Source organism: Protopterus annectens, chromosome 6.part0 (assembly GCF_019279795.1).
Source record: "Protopterus annectens isolate FY-2018-M chromosome 6.part0, PAN1.0, whole genome shotgun sequence".
Classification (NCBI taxonomy): Eukaryota; Metazoa; Chordata; order Ceratodontiformes; family Protopteridae; genus Protopterus; species Protopterus annectens.
In genome coordinates, this window is record NC_056737.1 from 1,183,433,742 (window position 1) to 1,183,456,662 (window position 22,921).

Here is a 22,921-nt window from a genome sequence, read left to right on the forward strand (position 1 = left end):
AATATCCAATCTACTTACTTCACACTCCCATCCCTACCCCCTTCCCAAAAACCTCTACCCCAGACCAACTTTTTACCATTTTCAATCTATGCAGCCTCTTAAATAAACCTACAGAATTCCATACAACCCTAGACACTTACTCGCCTGAACATAGCCGTAATAACAGAAACCTGGTTAAAACCCCACATTAAAGGTAATGAAGTTATCACTCCCGGCTATAACATCGTTAGACAGGACAGATTAGACAAAAGAGGTGGTGGAGCTGCCATTATGTTTAAAGACACTCTCAAAGTTGAACTACTTAACTGTACCTACCCAGACCTTTCCAATGCTGAAATCCTAACAACTCACCTCAAAATCAATCCTAAAAAAACATAATTATCATTGTCACCTATCTCCCTCCAGGTAACAAGCTTCCCATGATGGAAAATCTATTGCCCTGGGCATCTACCAATTTCAGCCATGAAACTATAATTCTTGGTGACTTCAATCCTGACTGGCACTCCTACACACCTAGTACCCCCTCAAATTACATAAACCTCTTCAACTTCACTCAAACCGTAACCTGTCCTAGTCACACAGACAAATATTCCAATAAGCAGTCAACCCTAGATTGGATTCTGACTAACAGACCAACCTATACTATCTAACAGGATGCCTGCCAGACTCCCTTAGTGACCATTCGCCAACCTTTCTTTAGAGAAAACGCATAGACACACAAAATAACATTTCCTACAAGTACATATGTAGCACATTTCTCCCCCTCTTTCTTTAACCTATTACTTCAACATTGTGACTGATCACCACTTAAACACCTCCACCTTGACCTGGCTGTCCAATATTTTAACATCTTCCTTAACATACTTAATAGCCTTGCTCCCTCTAGAAAGGGTCACTTAAGAGCCAAGCAACTACCATGGTTATCAAATGACACCAAACTGCTACTTAAACCTAGATAGGGCATGGGTAGCATACCTGGGGTACCAAAGATTCAGCCCACCTCTTAGTATATAAACAGATTCATAACGTAGCTAAAAAACAAATCAAAAAGGACAAACAAAGCTACTACCTAGCCAGTCAACAAAAATACCCGAACACCCCTCAAAAATTCTAGAAAATCATTAACTATCTCCTTAGCCCCGGCCATACCCCTACACCTGCCCATGTTGCTTCTAACAACACTAACCCTATAGCTACTCAATTCACTTCCCACTTTATTAATTCCATAACCACCCTACTAGGTACCCAGAGCACCCATTTGCTTACCGTTCCCATTCCTAACCCAGACTACCCCAACCCCCTAACTTTTACTACCATTCAAACCAGCTACATAAAAAACTCCTAACCAAGCTAAAACCCTGTTGTCTTGCAGCTGACCAACTTTCTAAAGAATTTCTAAAGATTGCAACACCTTTTATCACCTACCCTATTTCTGCCTTGATCAATTGTTCCATTACTGAACGGTACATCCTGCCTCTCTGGAAAGTATCATGCATCATTCCCCTCCACGAACGTGGAGCCTCCAGGGAGCTAACCAACTACTATCCTGTAGCCATCCTCTCCCCCCTCCCAAAAATCTTAGAAAAATGCATTCACACACAACTCCTACACCACCTACTTAGTCACAACCTGCTATCTACATCTCAGCATGGCTTTTGACTTAAATATAGTACTAGCACAGCTCTATTCTCGACCCCCTCCTCTTCATCATATTTACTAACAGCCTCAGCTCAGCAACTCAACTGAATCACATTGTCCAGTATGCCAATGACTCCACAGTAATATGCTCAGCCCTCTCACCAGAAGAACTTCAAATAAAAATGCAAACTTCCTTTGAGGACATAGAAAAATACCTCTCAGCACATCAACTCATACTTAACCCAAACAAAACTAAGATTATTGCATTCAGAAACAAATTATCCAAACCCGGTCAGTCCCCTCTCACAATACTGTCCTCAAATGGAACCAAAATGCAGCCCACCAGCCAGGCTAAACTGATAGGTGTCACAGTAGACAAGAATCTACAATTTGACAAGCATATTTCTTTGACCATCAAAAAAGTTCATGCCAAACTTGGCACCCTCTATAGGGCTAACCCATACCTCACTCAGAGTGCCAGACTAGCCACTGCTCCGTCACACCTGCTTTTCACCCTCCTATATGGATCACAAATATTCACAAACCTACATAAGTCTGAGTTCAATAATCTAGAATCCTGCTACAACACAATCACCAAGTTTGCTACCAATCAGCCATTCAAGGCTCACCACTGCACTGCCCTCTCCCAGATCAACTGGGTAGAACTCCCTAATCTTTTATCACTCAACCAAATGACCATGGCCCACAAAATAATCTATCAACCCTGTAACTGCCTCACTCTCTCTAACCTTGTCCAACCTAGTACCACTACCCCATCCCTCAGATCCCCCAACAAGCTAATGCTAAATGTAAACTGCTCCCACAACTAGCATGGTAACTCCCTTTATTCACACAAAATAGCCAAATTGTGGAACACTCTTCCACAGCCCATCACACAAAATGCTCACCACCATGAGTTCAAACAACTCCTAAAAAATTACCTAGCCAAACACTGGCTTTGCCCCTGTCATGCACCAGGCTAATTCTTCTACCTCCTATACCTTAGTCTACTTTACCTTCAACTATAGTCCCTCCATCTCGCCTGTAACTCTGGAATAGTAACTAACTTCATGCATTTTCATTCACTGTTAATATACTGTCTCTGAATTTATTTTCTGCTTACTGTCTTTGTAATTAGTGTTTCTGTATAAACTTACAGATTCTGTACACTTGTGTTCACTATTGTTTGTATTCTATACTGTCTCCTGTATTATAATAGTTATAATTATTGTAAGCTTTGTTACTACATGTGGAGCTTTTCTCCCCAGGCCTCTGCTGAAAACGAGCTTCTGGCCCAGTTGGACACTAGCCGGTTAACTAAATGCAATAAATAAATAAATAAATACAAATAAAAATTCCTTCCACGTCTTTACATAAGTGACTAATCAGACTTATGGGTCTGTAGTTACCGAGACAGTAGACGTCCCACCTTTTGCAGAGAGATAACTGATGCAGACCCCACTCATCAGGCATGAACCCAGTTACGAGGCTAAGGTTGAACAGTGATTTTACAGGACTCAATAGGTCATGCTTCATGCTATTCAGTAAGCACCCGGGATATTATCTGGACCCATATACACAGAATTTTTTGGCCTTGGAGGAAGCATTGAACTCATATCCTTAATGCTCTCACGTACTGCTACACGGTTCTATATGTTCTTCTATATGGTAAGACAAGAGCACAACTAATTCAATGTGTACACTAAAAGCTGTGTATATTTTAAAATGTTTTCTGTTTTTATTGATTTACTACATAACAATGATAGAGGGGGTGACTCTGAAAATGACTTGGAAGAGTTTGAAGTTTTGGAGCAGGCCAAGCTGAATGCCAACATTTTATTTTTTATTTTACATTTGTTAACCGGGCTAGTCTGGCTGGATACATGTCCATTTTCAGCAGAGGCCAACAGTCCTATAGGTCTGAATGATTCCATTAATATTACATGCATTTTAAAATCAAAGCCAATAAAGAAGCATGAGCTTTAATATAGTCTAAATGTGTTATTTTTTGTGCATTGTATCAGCACTGGTAATTGTAATTGGTTGTGTTTGATTATGAGTTTTTAACATACTTTTTTTTTTAAGCTTGCATTTTACTTTTGTACTCAGTTCTGAATACATTTTCCCCTAAGAAAAAAATGAAATTATTCCTTGAGCTATGAACTGTGTCCAGTTTTGGTTATTTTTATTCACGTTTTTCATAACATTTTTAAAAAAAACAAACATCTTATCCAACAAATGTTTAGAGCCCCACACACCAGTATTGGGCATCACTACCTGAAATAAAGAACATCTTTCCTTTCTTTTTTTCTTTCTTGTTTTACAAATTAAACAGAGTCTGGATAATTTTATACCACATTTGTTACAACTATTTCCTCCTCTTTGCCCTTCATATCCACTTATTACCTTGATTTTCCACCTCCCACTCCTACTAAACCTACAATCACTTCATCTTCTCCTCTGTGGTCTCTACTCACCTTTTGCTATTTATTCCTCCTTTCCTATTACTGCATGAACATTTCTCTTATTTGGAGCTCTATCTTCAACTTCTGATACTGTAAGGCACGTATCTTTGCTACTGTACCACTCAAAGTGCAATGGTGTATGCTGGTATATAACTGCCAATGTACAAATCACTGCACACTGGTCTCATTTTACTGTCAGACTCCTGTGTCTGCTACTGTTCCAATCTAACTGCCTTGGTATTTGTCTTTAAGTAACTTTTGATGCACGTATGTTTTCTCTAAGGATTTGTTTATAGTATCTATGTGTACACTTCGATTGTTATACTAGTTATATAATTAGTTTATACACTTTTGGTTTGTTATACTATCTGTGTCTGTAATAATTGTGGAGCTTTTCTCCCTAGGCCTCCACTGAAAAAGGGCTTTTGCTCAGTCAGACTAACCTGGTCAACAAATGTCAAATAAATAAATAAATAATAAATAAATAAATTGGGATTACTGCACAAGTGTAATACCCATCACCTATTATTTCTTCAAACTTTTAATATAAAAGTAAGTTAAGCACTGGACTTACAAATGGTAGATTTTCTCTAAGTTACAGAAAATGTATTGGTGGACTTCTTGTGATCATATAATCTATAAGGATTTTCAAACATAACCAAGTTGAAAGAAAAGACATAAACAGATAGCACTTCAGCCAAGTAGGTGTTAAATCTACGTAACAAATTATGAGAAATATATATATATTTTTTACTTTGTTTGTCTTGGCCTTCAAAGATTGACCACTACTTAATTACACATTAATGTTGTTATGCAGTGGGATACCATCTCAGGAATAATTTACATATATCCCAATGGCCTCCCTAGAGAAGGTTTAAGGTAATACACAGTGAAGACTCTAGCATAGCTGTCTCTTTCTTGGAGTTTTTCTGAATGGTTTGTCTGTGTGACCTTTTTACCTTTTGGTTTAGGTGAAGATAGTGATTGCATAGAAAACTGATGCTCATCTGTTACTGGTGGAGCAAATTAAACTGTGGAGAAAGGGAGGCAACACCTTCCTGTTCATACCTCCTGGTTTTCTCTCTGGGTTACTAGGTGTGATTTATTCATATTTTATTAGTTGATAACAAGGTAGCTGGACAGATCCAAAGAATAATTTTACCTAGTTGGGTGCCGACACCTTTGATAAGTCATCTAGCTATCAGTGCCTATTCCCTTGTTAGCTATGCCCCCTCCCTATGCTACAATAGATACTGCATAACTCTAGATTAGATTCTGGGAAATGGAAATGTTTTATGTGCATGGCTAATGATAGGTACATAATTGTATGAAACAGCAAGAGATGAAGAACATGAAGCAATGGCTGTTACATGGCAAAATAAAATAAAAAATACATTTAGATTCATTACTGTGAAATCTTTTAACTTGCATGATTAGGCTGCATTATTTCATTAATGCCGCTATGATTGTGCTCTGTTAAAGAACATTAAGATCGTCACATTATCCTCTTGCTAAACAGAAAAATTAATATATTCTTTAATATTCTTTGAGGATATCTTCTTTTGATAAGATCTACTATGGATGATGTGGCACAAAGCGTTAAGTGGTGGGAGGGAATAGAACACGATTCATATAGTGGTGTGACCTGACTGATCAGAGGGAAGAGAAGGATATGTGTACAGAGGTGTGCAGTGAATGCTGGGAGAGAACAGAATAGCATGCATACAGTGCTGTGATCTGTCTGCTGGGACTGAAAACAGGAATGCATGCACAGAGCTGTGAACTATATGTTTGGGAGGGAACAGAACAGTATGCATACAGTGCTGTGAGCTAACAGCTGCAATGAACACAATGATGTGCCCAGTGTGCTATAAAGTAACTGGTCAGGGAGCAGAATGCTGTGCAGCACTATGACCTATCTGTCCACTTATCTTACAGGAGACCAAAGAGCTGCAGTCCCAGGTCCACAACGCAGAGGTGGTCGTGTCCCTTGACAATAGCCGTGACCTAGAGATGTCCCACATAATAAACGATGTCAAGAGTCAGTATGAAACCATGGCTGCAAAGGCTCGGGATGAGTCGGAGCAATGGTACAGAATGAAGGTAACTGTCAATGACAAATCAGTAACTAAATGTGCTCCTTATGTTTCTTTACTGTAATGATGAAACCATGGCTGCAAAGGCTCAGGATGAGTCAGAGCAGTGGTACAGAATGAAGATAACTGTCAATGACAAATCAGTAACTAAATGTGCTCCTTATGTTTCTTTACTCTAATGATGAAACCATGGCTGCAAAGGCTCAAGATGAGTCAGAGCAGTGGTACAGAATGAAGGTACCTGTCAATGCCAAATCAGTAACTAAACATACTCCTTATGTTTCTTTACTGTAATGAACAAAATGACTTCCTACAAACTCCTGGGTGTTAAGAGGTGGGACTGGAGAGTATCTGAAGCTGTCATACAAGGCTGAGTTTTAAGAAATGCTGCTGATTTCTGGCCGGGCTGGAAAGGGTAAGGGCCATAGTATGTTATGGACATTGATGTTGCAGCCATGGAGACTTTTATATGATAACTAGGCACCCGGGCTGATCTATGACAAGGTCATTCCTAAGGCAGGTGAGAGAAATGTACCACAGGTGTGACACTGTGTTTAGGTAACTGTTACCTCTTTTGGTACACTACAAGAGTGATACATTAATTGTGGGCAAGTAATACTTTTGTATGAGTCATTGTTCTTTATCTCTAACAAGTGCTCTTTTCCCTGTAATAATAGCATTATTTAGCTAAACACTAACTAAACACTACTTACCTTTTCATTCAGTCTTTCATCATGACAGACATCAATAAGCAGACAACAGTAATATCATGTATTTCTGTAAAGGAAGTCTGATTTTTATGCAAGCTGTTGTCTCTGCCAGCATGACATATGTGGATCAGCAGTTTGGGCGAGACACTAGAAGATTTATGGAAGCATACAATGCCATTTTTTTTGAAATGTGGACTATTAGTCCTAGATAGTTGATAAGGTCAGTCTAAGCAATGAGGGCAAACGTCATACATTGCTAATATACTTTAGATGATGGTAAGAAACGTTTCTAAGATTTGCTGTCATTAGGGCACAAAACCTTGTCAGTCAGTTATTTAATATGGAAGAAGGTTTGCAAGGAACACAAAAGGAATTTAGAGAAAAAAACAAAAATGATTGTGTGTAGGCCTTGTTATATCATCTGGAGTTAAACTGAACACAAAAACACTTTGCTCCAGCAAACCTTTAAAATAAATTAAAATAAAGAAAAAATGTCAGTCAGACTTTTACATTATTTAATAAGAAATTTAAAGCTTTCATTCTGTAAACCCAGAACTTCATCAGAACAAATGTCGCCATGCATCATTTCCTTTTAAAACCTAAATTTAAAGAGACAAGACACAAAATCATTATATTAAGTACTTATGATAAAAATGTTCTATCTACAATAAATTACATTAGGTAAAATCTGAAAAAAAAATTTTTACTATGTCCAATATTTAAATAAGCAACAATTGTTGTTTAAAAAATAAGTTAAAAATCCAGTGAATCAAAAAACTTGATACAGACTCCTTTGGTTCTTTAAAGGGTAGTATACTTTTTGTTTGAAAACAAACTATTGAAAGTCAGGATTCTGTAATTAGATAATCCATATTTATTGGAGTGTTTAAATAGAAGTATTGTTCCTAAAGGCCTTGTAGTATTCAGATTTCTCAATGGTCTGCAATGCGAAGCTATTGAATGTACTATGTTGTTTGACCATCATGGCGTGGAACTGATGGAGTTAATTATTAAATACAATACTAACATGATTTCTGATTTTCTGAAAGAAACTGATTGTTTAAATAATCACACAAAGGCAGATTTATTGTTTGAACAGTATACATGTGCTTATAATAATGTTTTTTAGAAGAGAGAAACAATGTGATGTGAATAAGGAATGGAATATTAACAAATTAGAGATATGATAATATAGCAACAATGCTGTTTACCCCTTAAAGGTTAACAATTATAATATTTTCAGTGGGTTGAAAGAAGAGTTTCTGGTTCACTCTGTGACCTCAAATCACCATAATGGTTTACAGGGTATTAATGCATACAATCTTAATTTGATCATGCATTATGGTAGCCTGAACAGATTGCTTCCCATGCCCACCATTCCCCCAAAACTGGAATTGAGCTTGACATCTCCCCTCTAGTGAATCATTTTCAGTCAAGCAAGGTAAAGCAGGGGACAGGCAAAGTGAAAGGGAAGGGCAGAAAATGATATTTGTACTGGATACAACTATTATGTTGTCTTATCAAGGCTATAATATTTTAACTATAGTCATGTTACAATCACCCCAGAACATTTTTCTTTGTTCCAGAGGGTTTAAATTTGTTCCTAACCCATCTCCCTTTTAATATAGCTGATTAAATTATTGAACTAAAACTATTTACTAGAAAACTTAACCTTGCATTTATGTTAAAAATCAAGAATCAAGTTACTTATCTAACAAGAATAGGTCTTCCTGTAAAAAGAAAAGCTGTTACAACCATATTATGCTTACTGTTATACAAGCTTTTGAGAAGACCTGTATTAATGATTATTATCAGTTAAAAAAAACAAAAGTATCAGGAAGCATAATTTAATACCTTCTGAAAAATTATTGTTCGACTCTTTAAGGAATGACAGATCTATTAGAATAATGAGACCAGATAAAGGGAGAGGAATTAATTATTCCAATGCCATGATAAACATTTTATTTGACCCTTCTACTTACTTACAGATGTCTCGTAACGAGATTAATATAGCACATCATAATATTGAATTGTTTCTGGAAGAATTGTTATATAAAGGAGGAATATCTGAAGACACCTTTTCATTTTTGTATGTGAAGAAGTCACTAGTCCCAACAATATCTGGGATACCAAAAGTTCATAAAGATATACAGCATTTAAAATTTAGACCGATTATTTTAGCTAGCGGTTTGATCACATACTCTCTTGCTACCTTTGATAGGAAATTTTAACCTTTGCTCTCACTTAAAACTTACCTTCCTAAGGATTCTTGGGACTTTTTGGGAAGATTGTCCCAAGGGTATAGTCAGGCCACTTGGGTTGTCTCACAGTTGATATTGTGGATCTTTTTACTGCCATCCCAGGAGATGAAGATTTGGATTTATTTCATGAAGGTCTTATACCCTGTTCATATTTGACAGCTCAGGATATACAACTTATCTTGGACCTGACAACTAAAGTCCTTGATAACAATTTTATCTTTTTTGAAGGTGAGTATTTTAAACAGGTTAAGGGGGTTACAATGGGGGAAATCTGTGCCCCAGTCTTTTCAATCTTGGTCCAATTAATAGGTTCATGGGTTCATAGGCATTTACTAGGCTAATGACCACAAGGGCCTTTTTAAGCCTAGCCATGCATCCCAAATCTCTGAAAAATTCTGATACCCTTGATAAGTGTAAGCATGGGCCTGGGAGATGAACAATTTACAGGTTACCTGTTTGCATCAGAGACATAGGTGCCAAACCAGGGATGAATTTCTAGTTTCCCATCCAATTGTCCAAGTTGCACTTGAATTGGACTAGAGAAGAACTCTGCTTCACATGGATGGGGAGCCTGTTCCATAGATGGGGTAGTCTCTGGGATACATACCTATCTCTCCAGCAGGTCCTGTTCATATCATGGGCAAGTTTTAAGTCTTTAGAATGGGTAATGCTGGTACTGTTTGTTTTTTGGATATGCACGAGGTCCATCTATGTGGGGTCTGACAATGCCCTGTATGCCAGACATAGATCCCCCCTCAAAAGCCTGTAGGAGGCAGAATACAGGGATAGGGCCTTGAGGCAGTCTGCATAGGACATATTACTTACCCCTGTATTCCTTTAGTGAGGAACCTCTGTGGACATTCCAGTTGTAGGATATGCCTGGTTAAGTACATACCAAAGAGGGCATTGTTCTCAATGATAGGTCTGATGAATGCTGAATACAGTGGAACAATGACTTCCTTGGAGTTAGATGCCATACCTTTGTTTATAAGTTGCACAACATAGAATGATTTCCTCACCACTGTAGACACATGATGATCAAAGACTAGATTACTATGTGTGTCTCTAAGTCCCTGACTACTGTATCAACTCTAAGGGGTGTGTTGTCAATATGATAATTACCAGGGATGAAGGACTTCCCAAACAATACTATTATGCATTTCTTGGCATTTAGTTTTTGTCCATGACTCTGACACCATTTGCTTGTCTGTCCCTCCTGGAGAACATTTGTGTCAGTGTGAGATTCAATGACAGCTCCCAATTTGCAATCGTCTGCAAATTTAGTCAGCCAGAGTCCACTGACATTGGCCTTGACTTCTGAGAAATAAATGCCAAAAAGAGGGGCCAAGAACTGATCCCTAATTTAATTCAGATCACTATAATAACTTTACATTTCATTTAAGATATTTAGATGATATAATCGTCTTATGGGATGGCCAGGAAGATCTTATTGAAGAATTCATTAGTTTTTTTTAAATAACACTACTACCTATTTTAAATTTACATGGCATTATAGTACTGAGGGTATAAATTACTGAGACACATAGATTTCAACAGATGATAAGGGGGTTTCTTCAAGAATTTTTAGAAAGCCCACTTTTAGTAATTCCTACTTACATTTTAATAACTTCCATTCTATGAGCCATAGAAAAGTGTAATTAAAGGCCAAAGTATTAGATGGGCTCAGATGACCTCTAATAAAGACAGTTTAGATGTTGAGTATGCAAAACTAGAAGCTGTGTTCTTAGAAAGAGGTTATTCTCTTGATTTTATTAGAGGTATTACAGATGAGGTATTTAAAAATGGGGAAATAAATATAGACCACTTATTGGGGTAGTTTTGGATACTGATGTGGAAATTAGCCTCTGTTGTAACATACCAACAGTATCAGATGGGTCATCCTATCAACGTGCATTGGTTCTTGAATATAATAAATGGGATAAAAAATTAAAGATATTACTAAGAAAAATAGGAATATTCTGAAACCTAACCCTTCCTTATAAGAATTATTAGGGATGGATCCCAAGTTTGTATTTAAGACAGCTCCAAATTTCAGAAGATTATTTGAAGGTGGTAATAATCATATAAGTAAGGGATCTATTGACATACAGCTGGGTACGATGAAATGTAGTCCATGCAAACAATGCCCCTGCATTTTGACTGGGGAGAATATTGTTATTAAAACAGTTTATGGAGTAAATTCACATTAATAAAGGGCAATAGCAAAACTATGAGTGTGATTATATTGCAATATGCTCAGGTTGTTCCAGTTTTTATTTTAGTAAAACAAACGGGCATTAGAAAAAAAGAATTTATGAACATCTATATGATATTTCATCTGGTAAGCAATGCTTTATATAAATACTCTATCAATATTAATGAATTTAATAGCTTTAAATCTGCAATACTAGAAAAAGGTACACATAATCCGAGAGGTGGTGAATTAGAATTGAGACTGGAATTTAAGAAACTATTGTGGTAACTTAGATTGGATGCCTAACCCCACCAAGACTAAATGATGTGCTATCAGTTCTTCCAGTTTTGAAATTAAGAGCAGCTAAATTTGTAATTTATTTGCACATATTCTTTTTTATAGTATTTTATTATATATTGCTGTTGTTGCTTGTACAAATGATTCATTGGATTTTTAACTAATTTTTAACAATGTGTGTTGTTTATTTAAATACTGGATATAGTAAATTTATTTTAAATTTTACCTTGTATAATTTATGATAGAACATTTTTATCATAAGTACTTAATATAATGATTTTGTGTCTTGTCTCTTGTTGACATTTGTTATGACGAAGTTCTGGGTTTACAGAACAAAAGTGCTAAATCTTTTTCTTATTAAATAGTATAAAAGCCTTGCTGGCATGTTTTCCTTATTTTAATCTATTTTACTGGTTGTTGGAGCGATTTGTTGTGCAACTGTTTCCACATTAGCTCCATGGCGTTCTTGTGTTTGGTTACTGGTTTGCTTCTTTCTGGTTTTGTATATAAATTGTACAACATGATGCAATCAGGAATTATGCTGTTGGGAATGTTTTAAACTGGAGCATACATCTCATACCCCATCCAGAAGTTTTTGTATTTAATGTCCTGCTCAATGGATAACAGGACTTAACATCGTAAGTAAGATAGCTGCTGTTGGCTGAAGCTGGTTGGGTATAAACATGCTTTTGATGATTATTTTTATGTTTTTCTTTTTACATTAGGTGTTTTCCCATTCTTGCCCCCTGCCAACCCAACCACATCTACCATTCCATCTGAGCAAATGCAATTCCTGGCATACAAAGCAATTTGCTGCATAATCAAGGATAGTATGTCTAAGGAATGTTTTGATATTTTTATCATATCTTTTCCTCTGATCACCCTTCTGGAAGTAGATCAGCCTAGCCAGAGGGACAATTAATTCTTTTGACCTACTTTAATAATCACAACTTCTTGCAAGTAACATACATCTCTGTAATCATGTGTAACATGCCTCAACGAATGTAAATTTGTAATGAATAATATAATCAAAAATCATTCTATTTTATAAATTATTTGTCGAACAAAAAATGATTTGCCTTTGGATTACAGTAGCAGCAGTCACAGAGACATAAGGTATTCTTTGACAATTTGCTTTTAAGTACATAGTTTGGAATACCTGGCCATTTAAAATGTTCTTTTTATTTGTTTAGGGACTGATGGCTCTGTGGAATGTGAGTGAACTTGGGAAGTCTGTTTCTAGTTTGACTAGTTTTCTGTGTTTTCAAGCTGGAGTTTACAGAGGAGTTTTTAAACTTTTCTTAGTAAGAGTTTTTGAAGTGTATGCGTTTTGTCTTGCCATGTCTAAGAGTAACAAAGTCTCATCAGAAATTCTGAGACAAAATAAGTAGCATCTGTCATCAGCATTTCAATATTTTTGCAACTAATATTTTTTTAGATACTTCCCCATGATTACTTATGACACAATTGGAAGTAATTCATTCATCACAACTGATCAAAAGCATTATCTTTCAATGACTTGGTGCAGTCATTTAAAACAATGATTTTGCAGGTGGGAAGACTCCTATCCCTTCCATATTGGTAATGTGCCCCCAGAATCCTCAGAGGCACCCCCCACACACACACACACGGCATAGCAGTCTTGGCAGTGATATCACAATACACAGTTTATAATGGGAAAAGCTTTAAGGAATGGTAACATTAAGGAAAAATGCGAGCAGGGCGTTAGAACACAACCACATTAAACTTGACTGATGGCAGAGAAACTGTTTTAGGCTCATACATTTGTGTGTTTGTAATATAAATCAACATAAACTTTACAAAATTCATATAAAACAGAAATAAAAAAAAATTGAAGTGCAGGAATTTCAACAAAAGCCCTCATTTTATTAAATTTTATATTCAATACCATATTTATACAAATTAAAAAAAAACATAATCAATCTTTCGCTGTTGATGGAAGGTTTTTGACACAGATGGAAAAGGCTTTCTAGTTTTCATTAACATAATTTACAATCTTTAGTTTATAATTAGCTTTGGGGAATTTGATTTTGATTCTAATTTCTTTGTTAATCTTTCTGAGTTTACTTTTAGATGTTGTGATGTTTAAATTTGATCTTATGGACACATGTTTCTTCCTTGAATTATATATTTTGTTAATACTGGGTTCTACCATATGGGATGTATTCCTGATCTTGTCATTGTATTTGTGTCTGAGGAGGTCCAGGGCTTCATCACATGTTTTTAGTTCAACATAGAAACTGTTGGCAAATATAGCAGTATGGAAGATGGAGGTCATCAAAGGGAAGGGTCAGGGAGGGGGTTCCGAAATTCCATCAGGTCATCAGATAGCTCTAACAGAGTTATCTTAATATAGTCTCTAAAGACAGAAATGCTTGATGGCAGGTCAGGTTTTAAACTCATAATACATTTCCTAAGCAGTGATCTGGTTTCAATAGTGATGAGGCAAGTACTTGATCTGGTTTCAATAGTGATGAGGCAAGTACTTGATCTGGTTTCAATAGTGATGAGGCAAGTACTTGATCTGGTTTCAATAGTGATGAGGCAAGTACTTGATCTGGTTTCAATAGTGATGAGGAAGTACTTGATCTGGTTTCAATAGTGATGAGGCAAGTACTTGATCTGGTTTCAATAGTGATGAGGAAGTACTTGATCTGGTTTCAATAGTGATGAGGCAAGTACTTGATCTGGTTTCAATAGTGATGAGGAAGTACTTGATCTGGTTTCAATAGTGATGAGGCAAGTACTTGATCTGGTTTCAATAGTGATGAGGCAGGTACTGGTGCAGAGTATAGTGGCTTTAAACTGGTGAGGACTAGTCATAAAGAAAGTTAATCAGTAACAGGGAGATTTAGATGCTATACTCTCCCCTTAGCCTGAATCAGAAATCTGAATAGAAAAACTTGCATCTGTCCCATCACATGCCCCTACAGATTCAGTTTCTTAAATATCTTCAGGGAAAGAGGAATCCCTTTTTTTTACCAGAAACCACCAAATAAGATGGGGCAATAGCCTGTACAAGACCCTGGGCCAGACCTAATAAACTACTTATGTCCAGTGGAACTGCTGCAGGTTCTGCTGAAGGAGAAGATACGTTTTTAGTTTGGGTTTCTTTTTGCCAGGGAAGTTGGAGCAAAGAGGATTGTTAATGACAGTAGCTTTCCCAGGGATGGGCGCAGCATTCTATATAAGCGGAGACACTTTCCATGAACGTTCTTCCAAGACTGACAAGAAGGGTTCCAAGACTGACAAGAATGGTGAATAATTATCATTCATATACATAAATGGGTGTAGGACACTGTATCAAATGTACAGCATCCCAACATCCTACAGACCAACGTCCAAACATTGAACACACGCAGAGCGACACATTCTGTGCATGCTCCAGGGATTACCCCTGAGAGGAGTAAACCAACGACAAGTGTTCTTTCAGGGGGGCAAGTGTCCCTGCACCCCCCACATCCCCTACTAATTATATGTACTAACTTCAAGATCCCATAATACCCGGGGAAAGGAAATATCCTCCTACATGAGGAATGTTGATCTGACACACCTGCTGACTCCCTGCCTGTGTCAACCATTTGGCATTGCCTACTGTACTTTGAGACACTGTACATTCGATACACATTACAGTGCCTGATATCTATGTATATATATATATATATATATATATATATATATATATATATATACACACATACAGAGAGTGTCAGTGGTCAGTGGTTGGTAAAATGTTCAGATGTCTGTCTCTGTCAGACCTAATTCCTTTAGCAGGCTGCTAAATGGTTCTGTCATGTTTGTATTAAGATAAACAACCTTAATCTACTCAACATTTTTGTAGAGAAGAGCTTGTAAGTTTAGATTTCTCTCTCTTAAAAAGTCATCCACATTTTAATTCATGGGAGCCCAAATAAAATCTGCATTTGCACTCATAATCTTAAAAGTTTAAGTGCTGTAATAATAATACTAAGAGTAGATTATGGATTTTAAGTTGTACTTTTAATTCAGGAGTGACAACTTTAACATCTGTCAGTCCAAGAGACTTAGTATACCATAGAAACAAGTTTGTTTTATTATACATAATTAAAGAACTACTTTCTTGGGATTCTGAAAGAGCTACCACTAGCGATAAGCCTTAACACTTTCCAATTCTGTAATTCTATGCCATGTGTAGAATCTCCATGCCTTACTGCAGTGTTAATAAGGCATTCCAGGGGAGCAGCACATGTTAATTAATCATGTCCAGTAAGGGAGTTACACAGCCAGCCTCATTAATTAACCAGGCCAAAAGGCAGGGATATACTCTCATTTATAAATGCCCGCTTTTTAATTTTAGTTATTTATTTATTTTTTGTATTTTTTGTGAAAAGTAAATGTGACAATTTAATAAAACATCTAAATCTGACATTTTTTTAGTTTTCGGTAATGTTTCTGGTATGAGTGCAAATCCAGGATTCTACGTATGCTGCATTTTAAAGAACAGAATAATAATTTTATTGGAAGTCAATGTTTCTTTAGTTTAGAATGCCAGGTACAAATATTTTACTGTTAGTGCAGACATTACATTATGGACTTGGACTTGGGTACACACAGAGAGAATAATCTAGCCTTTGACTGTCATGTGTGTACAGAAATGAGGAAATCATTCTATGTTGTGCAGCTATAAAAAAGGTATAGCATCTAGGTCCAAGGAAGTCATTGTTCCACTGTATTTGGCATTCAGCAGACCTATCATTGAGTACATTGGACACAGGCAACCTGTAAATGGTTCATCTTTCAAGCCCCTACCTACACTTATAAAGGGCATCAGAACTTGTCAGAGATTTGGGATACATGGCTAAGCTTAAAACGGCCCAGCGGTTGTTAGCCTATTAAACACATATGAACCTATGAACTTGTGTCATACAAACTGACTATTTTCTGCATAAATTTCTTTGTAATTTTCTGTAAAAGTATTTACAGATTTGTGCAGGGGAACTATCAATGAGATACAGACATACATGCACCCCCCTTATATGCACTGACTGGATGTTTAAAAAAAATTAGAAGTTAGTATGCAGAGATTTTCAAGCATTTCTGTCCTTTTCAGGGATTTGAACATAGAAACAATTGTAAGTTTGTATGTAAACAGGGTTGTTGGGGTCATTTTTAAAATGTAACAGGAATTCAGGTATGATTTCTTGGGAGTGTTATGTAGCTGCAGTTTGTAAAAATGTAGTATATCTAAGTATCAAACAATGATTCAAAATATTCTCTCTTTGGAAATGCAATAATGAGAAAGAATATGTTATTCTGTGTTATCCCAGGGGCTCCAGATATTACAAACACGCTGTACTGGAATTTATTTATAGCATATCCAAATGAAGACAAAACCTATTGTATTACGATTTCTTTGTGAAATGTAATTTTTATTGACTGCATTTGCTGATTCAAAAGGAAAATAATTAGCATGTGGGTTATATGTTTTACACTAAGACTGTTGTGGAGTACTCTTAGTGGAACATATATAGGACATCTACCGTTACCTGCACAATGGTGAATTTGTCAGCCTAGCTTCACCAGAACAAGAGAGTGTGTGCTGAATGGCATGATAGCAGACCACATTTTTAAAACAATAGTTTTGCCAAAGTGGAAAATATGCAACTATAAATTCCCAAGTTTATAAGATTTTCTTTTGCAGAAGCTGTTTTGATTGAATCCACATTCTTATTGTCATAAGATGGATCCAAGGAAATTGCTCCCTCTGGGACTAAACGTCCTTTACCATGAAAGATAGGGGCACTTTTAAACATGGTGAATGTAATATGTGCCATTTTATTTATGAAGGTTCTTATTAAGCTTTGATGAATTTTAATGAAGTTATTTATGGTAAAGGTTATTATACTTGTAAGTCTAAAGACATCATTTGCATTGCATTATATTTGGTTTGCGATTCATTTTACATTGGTATGACTACAAGAACTTTAGCTAAACATTCAAGAGCGTGTTTATGCAGCAAAGACCAATAACGAGACAGATGTTCTCTATAAACATTCTGTTACTTGTGATGGTTTTAAAAAACGTTCTATATTTTCATCATGAAGATGCTGTTATTTGTGAAGCTAATATTTCAAACAGGTTAGAAAGAAATGACACTAAATGGCCGATAAAATTGCAGGCAGATAAATCCCCTTGGTTAAATACCAATATACATAGTTAATGTTTTTTGAAACATCATATAATTAAAATTTGGTAAAGGAATTAGCAATTTATGAACTGTGTGGTTACTCTGTGTTTACATTAAGGAATGTTACCAGTGATGTTGCTAATTGTGTTAGCAATTTATACATTGTATGCCTATTTTAAGTTACGTCATTAGTAACATTGTATGTTAGAGATTATTTAGGCTCATAGCAGGTTACTAGGCTATTGACCCGGAGGTAATTTCAAGCCTAGCTGTTTCCGCCCAATGTAATACCATAGATACTCTAATTAATACCCAGGATTGTATATATTAATGACTGCCCATGTCTAGGAGGGTTGTGGGTACTATCCCTGGTAAGAATTTATGGTACCCCATCCACTTATCCAGGTTCCTTTTGAACAGTGTCATAGAGGTGCATTGCTTCCTGTGAATTGTCAGCCTATTCTAAAGAAGTTGCAGTCAATGGGAGACAAATCTTTCCCTCCAGCACATCTTATTCAAGTTGAAGGCCATATTTAGGTCCCTCTAATGGGTTGCTTTAGCCCTGTTTGATTTACGGATGTGCAGCAAATTCATTAGGCTTGGGTTGGAGATTGCTCTGTAAGCTAGGCATAAGTCTCCCCTAAGAAGTCTATATGATACTGAGTATAGTGACTGGGACTTTAGTCGGTCTGTGTAAGGCACGTGCTGGAGACCCTTGTTCTTCTTAGTTAGAAACCTCTGAAGTCTCTCCAGTTGCTGCAGGTACTTTGTACGGTACATGCCGAAAGGGACATTATACTCAGTTATGGGCCTGATTAGTGACAAGCATAGAGAGGTTATAACCTCCTTTGTTCTAGAGGCGATGCCTTTGCTAATCAAATGTGCTATGTAGAAAGCCTTCTTTACTACAGTAGACACATCATGGTCAAATTTAAGGTTGCAATCTACTCTTAATCCCAGATCTCTTACCACTCCGTAGGTACATAGGGTATTGCTGTTAATTTGATAGTGTGAAGGGACATTGTTTTTACTGACGGGAATGATGATGCATTTCTTTGCATTCAGTTTAAGACCGTGATTAAGACACCCATTGTTGGTCTTTGTAAGACACTCCTGGAGCATAATGATATAATTTGGGGATTTAGTAATTGTACCCAGTTTGCAGTTGTCCCCAAACATGGTCAGCCACAGCCCCTTAGTTCTGGCCTGAACTTCTGAGAAGTATATACCAAACAGTAGGGGCCCCAGCACTGACTCTTGTGGCACCCCGCTGGTGAGGTCTGCTGGTTGATGTGGACTCACCCACTTTGATAGTGTGTGACCGGTTTGTGAGCCATTTGATAACCCATCTTACAACAAAGGGGTTTACCTTCAGTTTGCTAAGTTTATTGGTAATGCTTGAGTGTGGGATTGTGTTAAAGGCCTTTGCCAAGTCGAGGTATGCTGTGTGCACAGATTTGCCCTTGTCAGTGGCCCTGGTCACATTTTTGAAGAAATCCACCAAGTTTAAATGTCAGGATCTGCCCATTGACAAAGCTGAATTCAGTTGGATCCAGGGTTTGGAGGTCGTCTATGTCTTTATTTATGAGGTCCATGATGATATGTTCCACGGCTTTATAGATGAGGCTGGTCAGACTTATGGGTCTATAATTCCCTGAGACTGTTGCCAAGCCTCCTTTGTGGAGGGGAGTAACTGTTGCTGTTCTCCATTTTGCAGAAACAAAGCCAGTGGTTAGGCTGTGACTGAATTGGGTACTTAATGGTGATGCTAGTTCTTGTTTATTTTGTTTAGAAGACAGGCTGGGATGTTGTCCAGTCCCATAGAGGCTGTGTTGTTTGCCTTAGACAAGGCTTTAATGACCTGCTCTTTGGATATGTACAGTGGAGGGGGAGTGGGGGGGCAAGGTTTGTGATAAGTTTAGAGGAGTAAGAGAGTGAAGTTTTGCCAAATCTGTCCACTAGCAGGTTTGCTACCACTGCGGGATCAGTGTGTGCAATACCGTTAGTCAATAGTTCAGCAAATGCTTGGGTCCTACCTTTTAATCTACATACATAGCTGTAAAAGGCCTTGTGGTTATCCTTGGCTATGATTGCTACGTTCTTTCTCAAAGTTATCATGAGAGGATTTGCCATGTTGTCTTATTTGCCTGTTGAGGCTGAGGAGGGTGCTTTTCCATTGTTGGAGCCTCATCTTAGTTTTCTTAGACAGCAACTTTTTGCATTTGTTGTAAGGTTTGCTGATGATGCTGGATGTCCAACAGGGTGGCCTTTTTTTTACGTGGAGCTCTGGCTTTGCTTTGATTCTTTCTGGAACAGCTGAGTCTATACACTTGTACAAGTGATCGTACAGGGCTTTAGTGTAAGCTTTGGAGTAGTTACCACTTCCAGCTGGGGGTGGGGTTTGGTATGCATTTATACCTTCCCCTAGGAGAATATACTTTGCTTTGGTGAAGTTTTTAGTCTGACTTCGCCTTTTATGAGTTCTAGTGTTAGTGCCAGTTTGAAGATGGCTGATTTGTGGGGCAGATTTAACTAATGAGGGTCTGACAGTTGCAGTGGTACATCTGTTTGTCATGTTAGTGAGGACCAGATCTAGTATATTTGTTTCTTTTGTTGGGATTTAAACAATTTGTTTCAGGGCATTTGAGTTAACAAAGTCAAGGAATATTTGCACTAGTGAGTTAGGACTAGAGTAGGTTTCCCAGTTGATGTTGGGATAATTGAAATCCCTCATGATCAGAGTGTTTGGCAATATTTGGATTGACTCCAGTTTGGTGAAGTAGGCCTCATGCACATCATGATCCATGGGGGGGGGATCTATAACTAGCTATGACTTGAATGGGGGTCTTACCCACAGTAATCTGAACTTGGAGTAACTGCATGGAGTTGTCCAGTCTAAGTTGTCAGGAGGTGAATTTATCTCTAATATAGATAGAAACACCACCTCCTTTGGTTCTCACATGTTTGTTTTGCAGTCTGAAGGTGTGGAAGGCATTGTAGCCTTGCAGGACCGGTATAGTTTCTGAGGCCTTGAACCAGGTTTCTATGACCACAGATGTCTACATCTTCCAGTGATAGAGGTGCTTCCAGGGTGTGCAATTTTTGGTTTAAGCTACTAGTGTTTAGCAGCATAACCCTTATTTTGTTATGGTTGGCAATTTTCACGTTGGTAATTTTGTTTTTGAGACCTTGCCTAGAAAAGGTACAATGGTGGAGGCATGAGCGTTTACCAACAGCCAAAAGCCTAGTGGCACCAGATGCAAACCATCTCTGGTAAAGCAGCCAAAGCAGCCAAAGCAGCAAGGTTTATGAACCACGTCATCCCAGGCTGATAATAACTGGATCCCCTTTGAATGACACCAAAAACTATGGCAATTATTGTAATTGATCATTTTTGTTTATACTGAGGCATCATTCTAGGTGAGCGTAATATGCTGCTCAAGGCTAGGGACATACCTGCCTGGGTCATGTACTCAGCTCAATCATGTCTCTCTTCATATAGTCCAGTGAGGTACGTCTCAGGTTGTTCCCTCCTACATGACCTATAACAGAGTCATAATGGTACTTATCACTGAGAGACATGAGTACATGCATGATCTGACTAATCCTGGCAATAGACAGACAGCTGAGCATGACTTTCTCCTTATCTAACCTGGTGAGTGGGACATCTGTGTGTCTCACTATGAGTCTCCAATGACAAGAAAATTTGTGTTTTGAGTGCTATGCCTTAAGAGCTTGGTAGGTGAGACACTGGTGTTGCTATGTGACTTGGGAGCTGTGTTAGTTGTAGCAGTCTTGTGTTTCAGAGGTCTCTGGTGTTTTGGTAAGTTTTCTGAGAGAAACTCACATATGTTGATTTATATGTGTACAGTATGTATGAGTAGTAGCATTATGTGCACGAGTAGTGGTGGGTCACTTGACATCCTCTTTGGTGTTACTCTTTTGACTGCGAGAGTGCAGGGATTTAAGATTCTTGGTGCAGATACATGTCTCACACTGTTGTCAGTGTACATGAGGCAGATGACTAGCAATACTTCTTAGACCAAAAATGTACTAAAGATGAGGACTACACTAATGTACTACAGCTGTATCTAAGGGAAAAATTGTTGAAATTATCTGGCCAGCTATGGCGCACAATTGCACGGCAGTATGTGGTGCTGTGCAATGTGCAAACAAGCAGAAACTAGCTCAAATGCAGGGCTTAAATATCAGAAGCTAAAAACTAAAAAAAAAAAATCTTTAAAAAAAATCAAAAACAAACCAATGAGGGTGCTTACTCTAAGCCCTAGATGAATAACCCTTCAGGAGATAGGTTCCAATCAGCACACTTCTCTCACAAAGGCCCCTTCCAATCAAACATGACTTGGAAAGTGCGCTCAGAATACAACAGCCACTACAAACAGACCTAGATGCAGCAAACCCATATTGGGACTATGCTATAGCTACTAGCCACACTAATTTAGGTTGGAAACACCAAAAAAAATTAAACAACAGAAACAAGCAGTAAGACACTAAAAGTATTTTAAACAGCAGAAAAACAGCAAGGATACACTAAAGAATATTTTAAACAGCAAACAAATCAGTTATTTAAAACACTGCTTGGTAAGAAAGCAGAGCAAACAGAACAGATGTTTTTCCAACAGTGAAAAGTAGCAACAATTACTTTGCAAAAGAAAATAGCAAAAAAGCTTTGTAACAGTGAAAACAGCAACAAAATATGATTTAACAGGCATAGTAAGGCATAAAAATGCATTACAAACAGTGCAGTTCAGTTTACAGTATTAAAATACAGTATTGAATAAGCAGAACACAGTAAAAAGTGTAGTAAACAGTATAATCAAGCAAAAAAAAGACAACGTATAGTTTTTGGGATGCTCAGAAGCCTCTTATCTCTGCTCAGAGTTGTGGCTGGTAGCTCACCTCAGGTCAGTTCTGTTCAAACAAGCATAAACCTGATCAAACACAGGGCTTAAATACCAGAAGCTAAAAACTTAAAAAAGTAACTTTTAAAAAAATTCAAAAGAAACAAGGAGGGTGCTTACTCCAAGCCCTAAACCAATCTCCCTTCACCAG

General features: G+C 37.4%; 1 protein-coding gene across 1 annotated transcript in view; it reads left to right on the forward strand.

The window, feature by feature from the left end:
* Positions 1-22,921, forward strand: part of LOC122804749 (keratin, type II cytoskeletal 8-like) — a gene marked incomplete in the record, with an annotated part of 529,113 nt that overhangs the window by 339,363 nt on the left and 166,829 nt on the right. Inside the window, 1 exon segment of the mRNA XM_044074815.1 lies at positions 6,042-6,206. Within this exon segment, the coding sequence (XP_043930750.1) occupies positions 6,042-6,206 (165 nt within the window).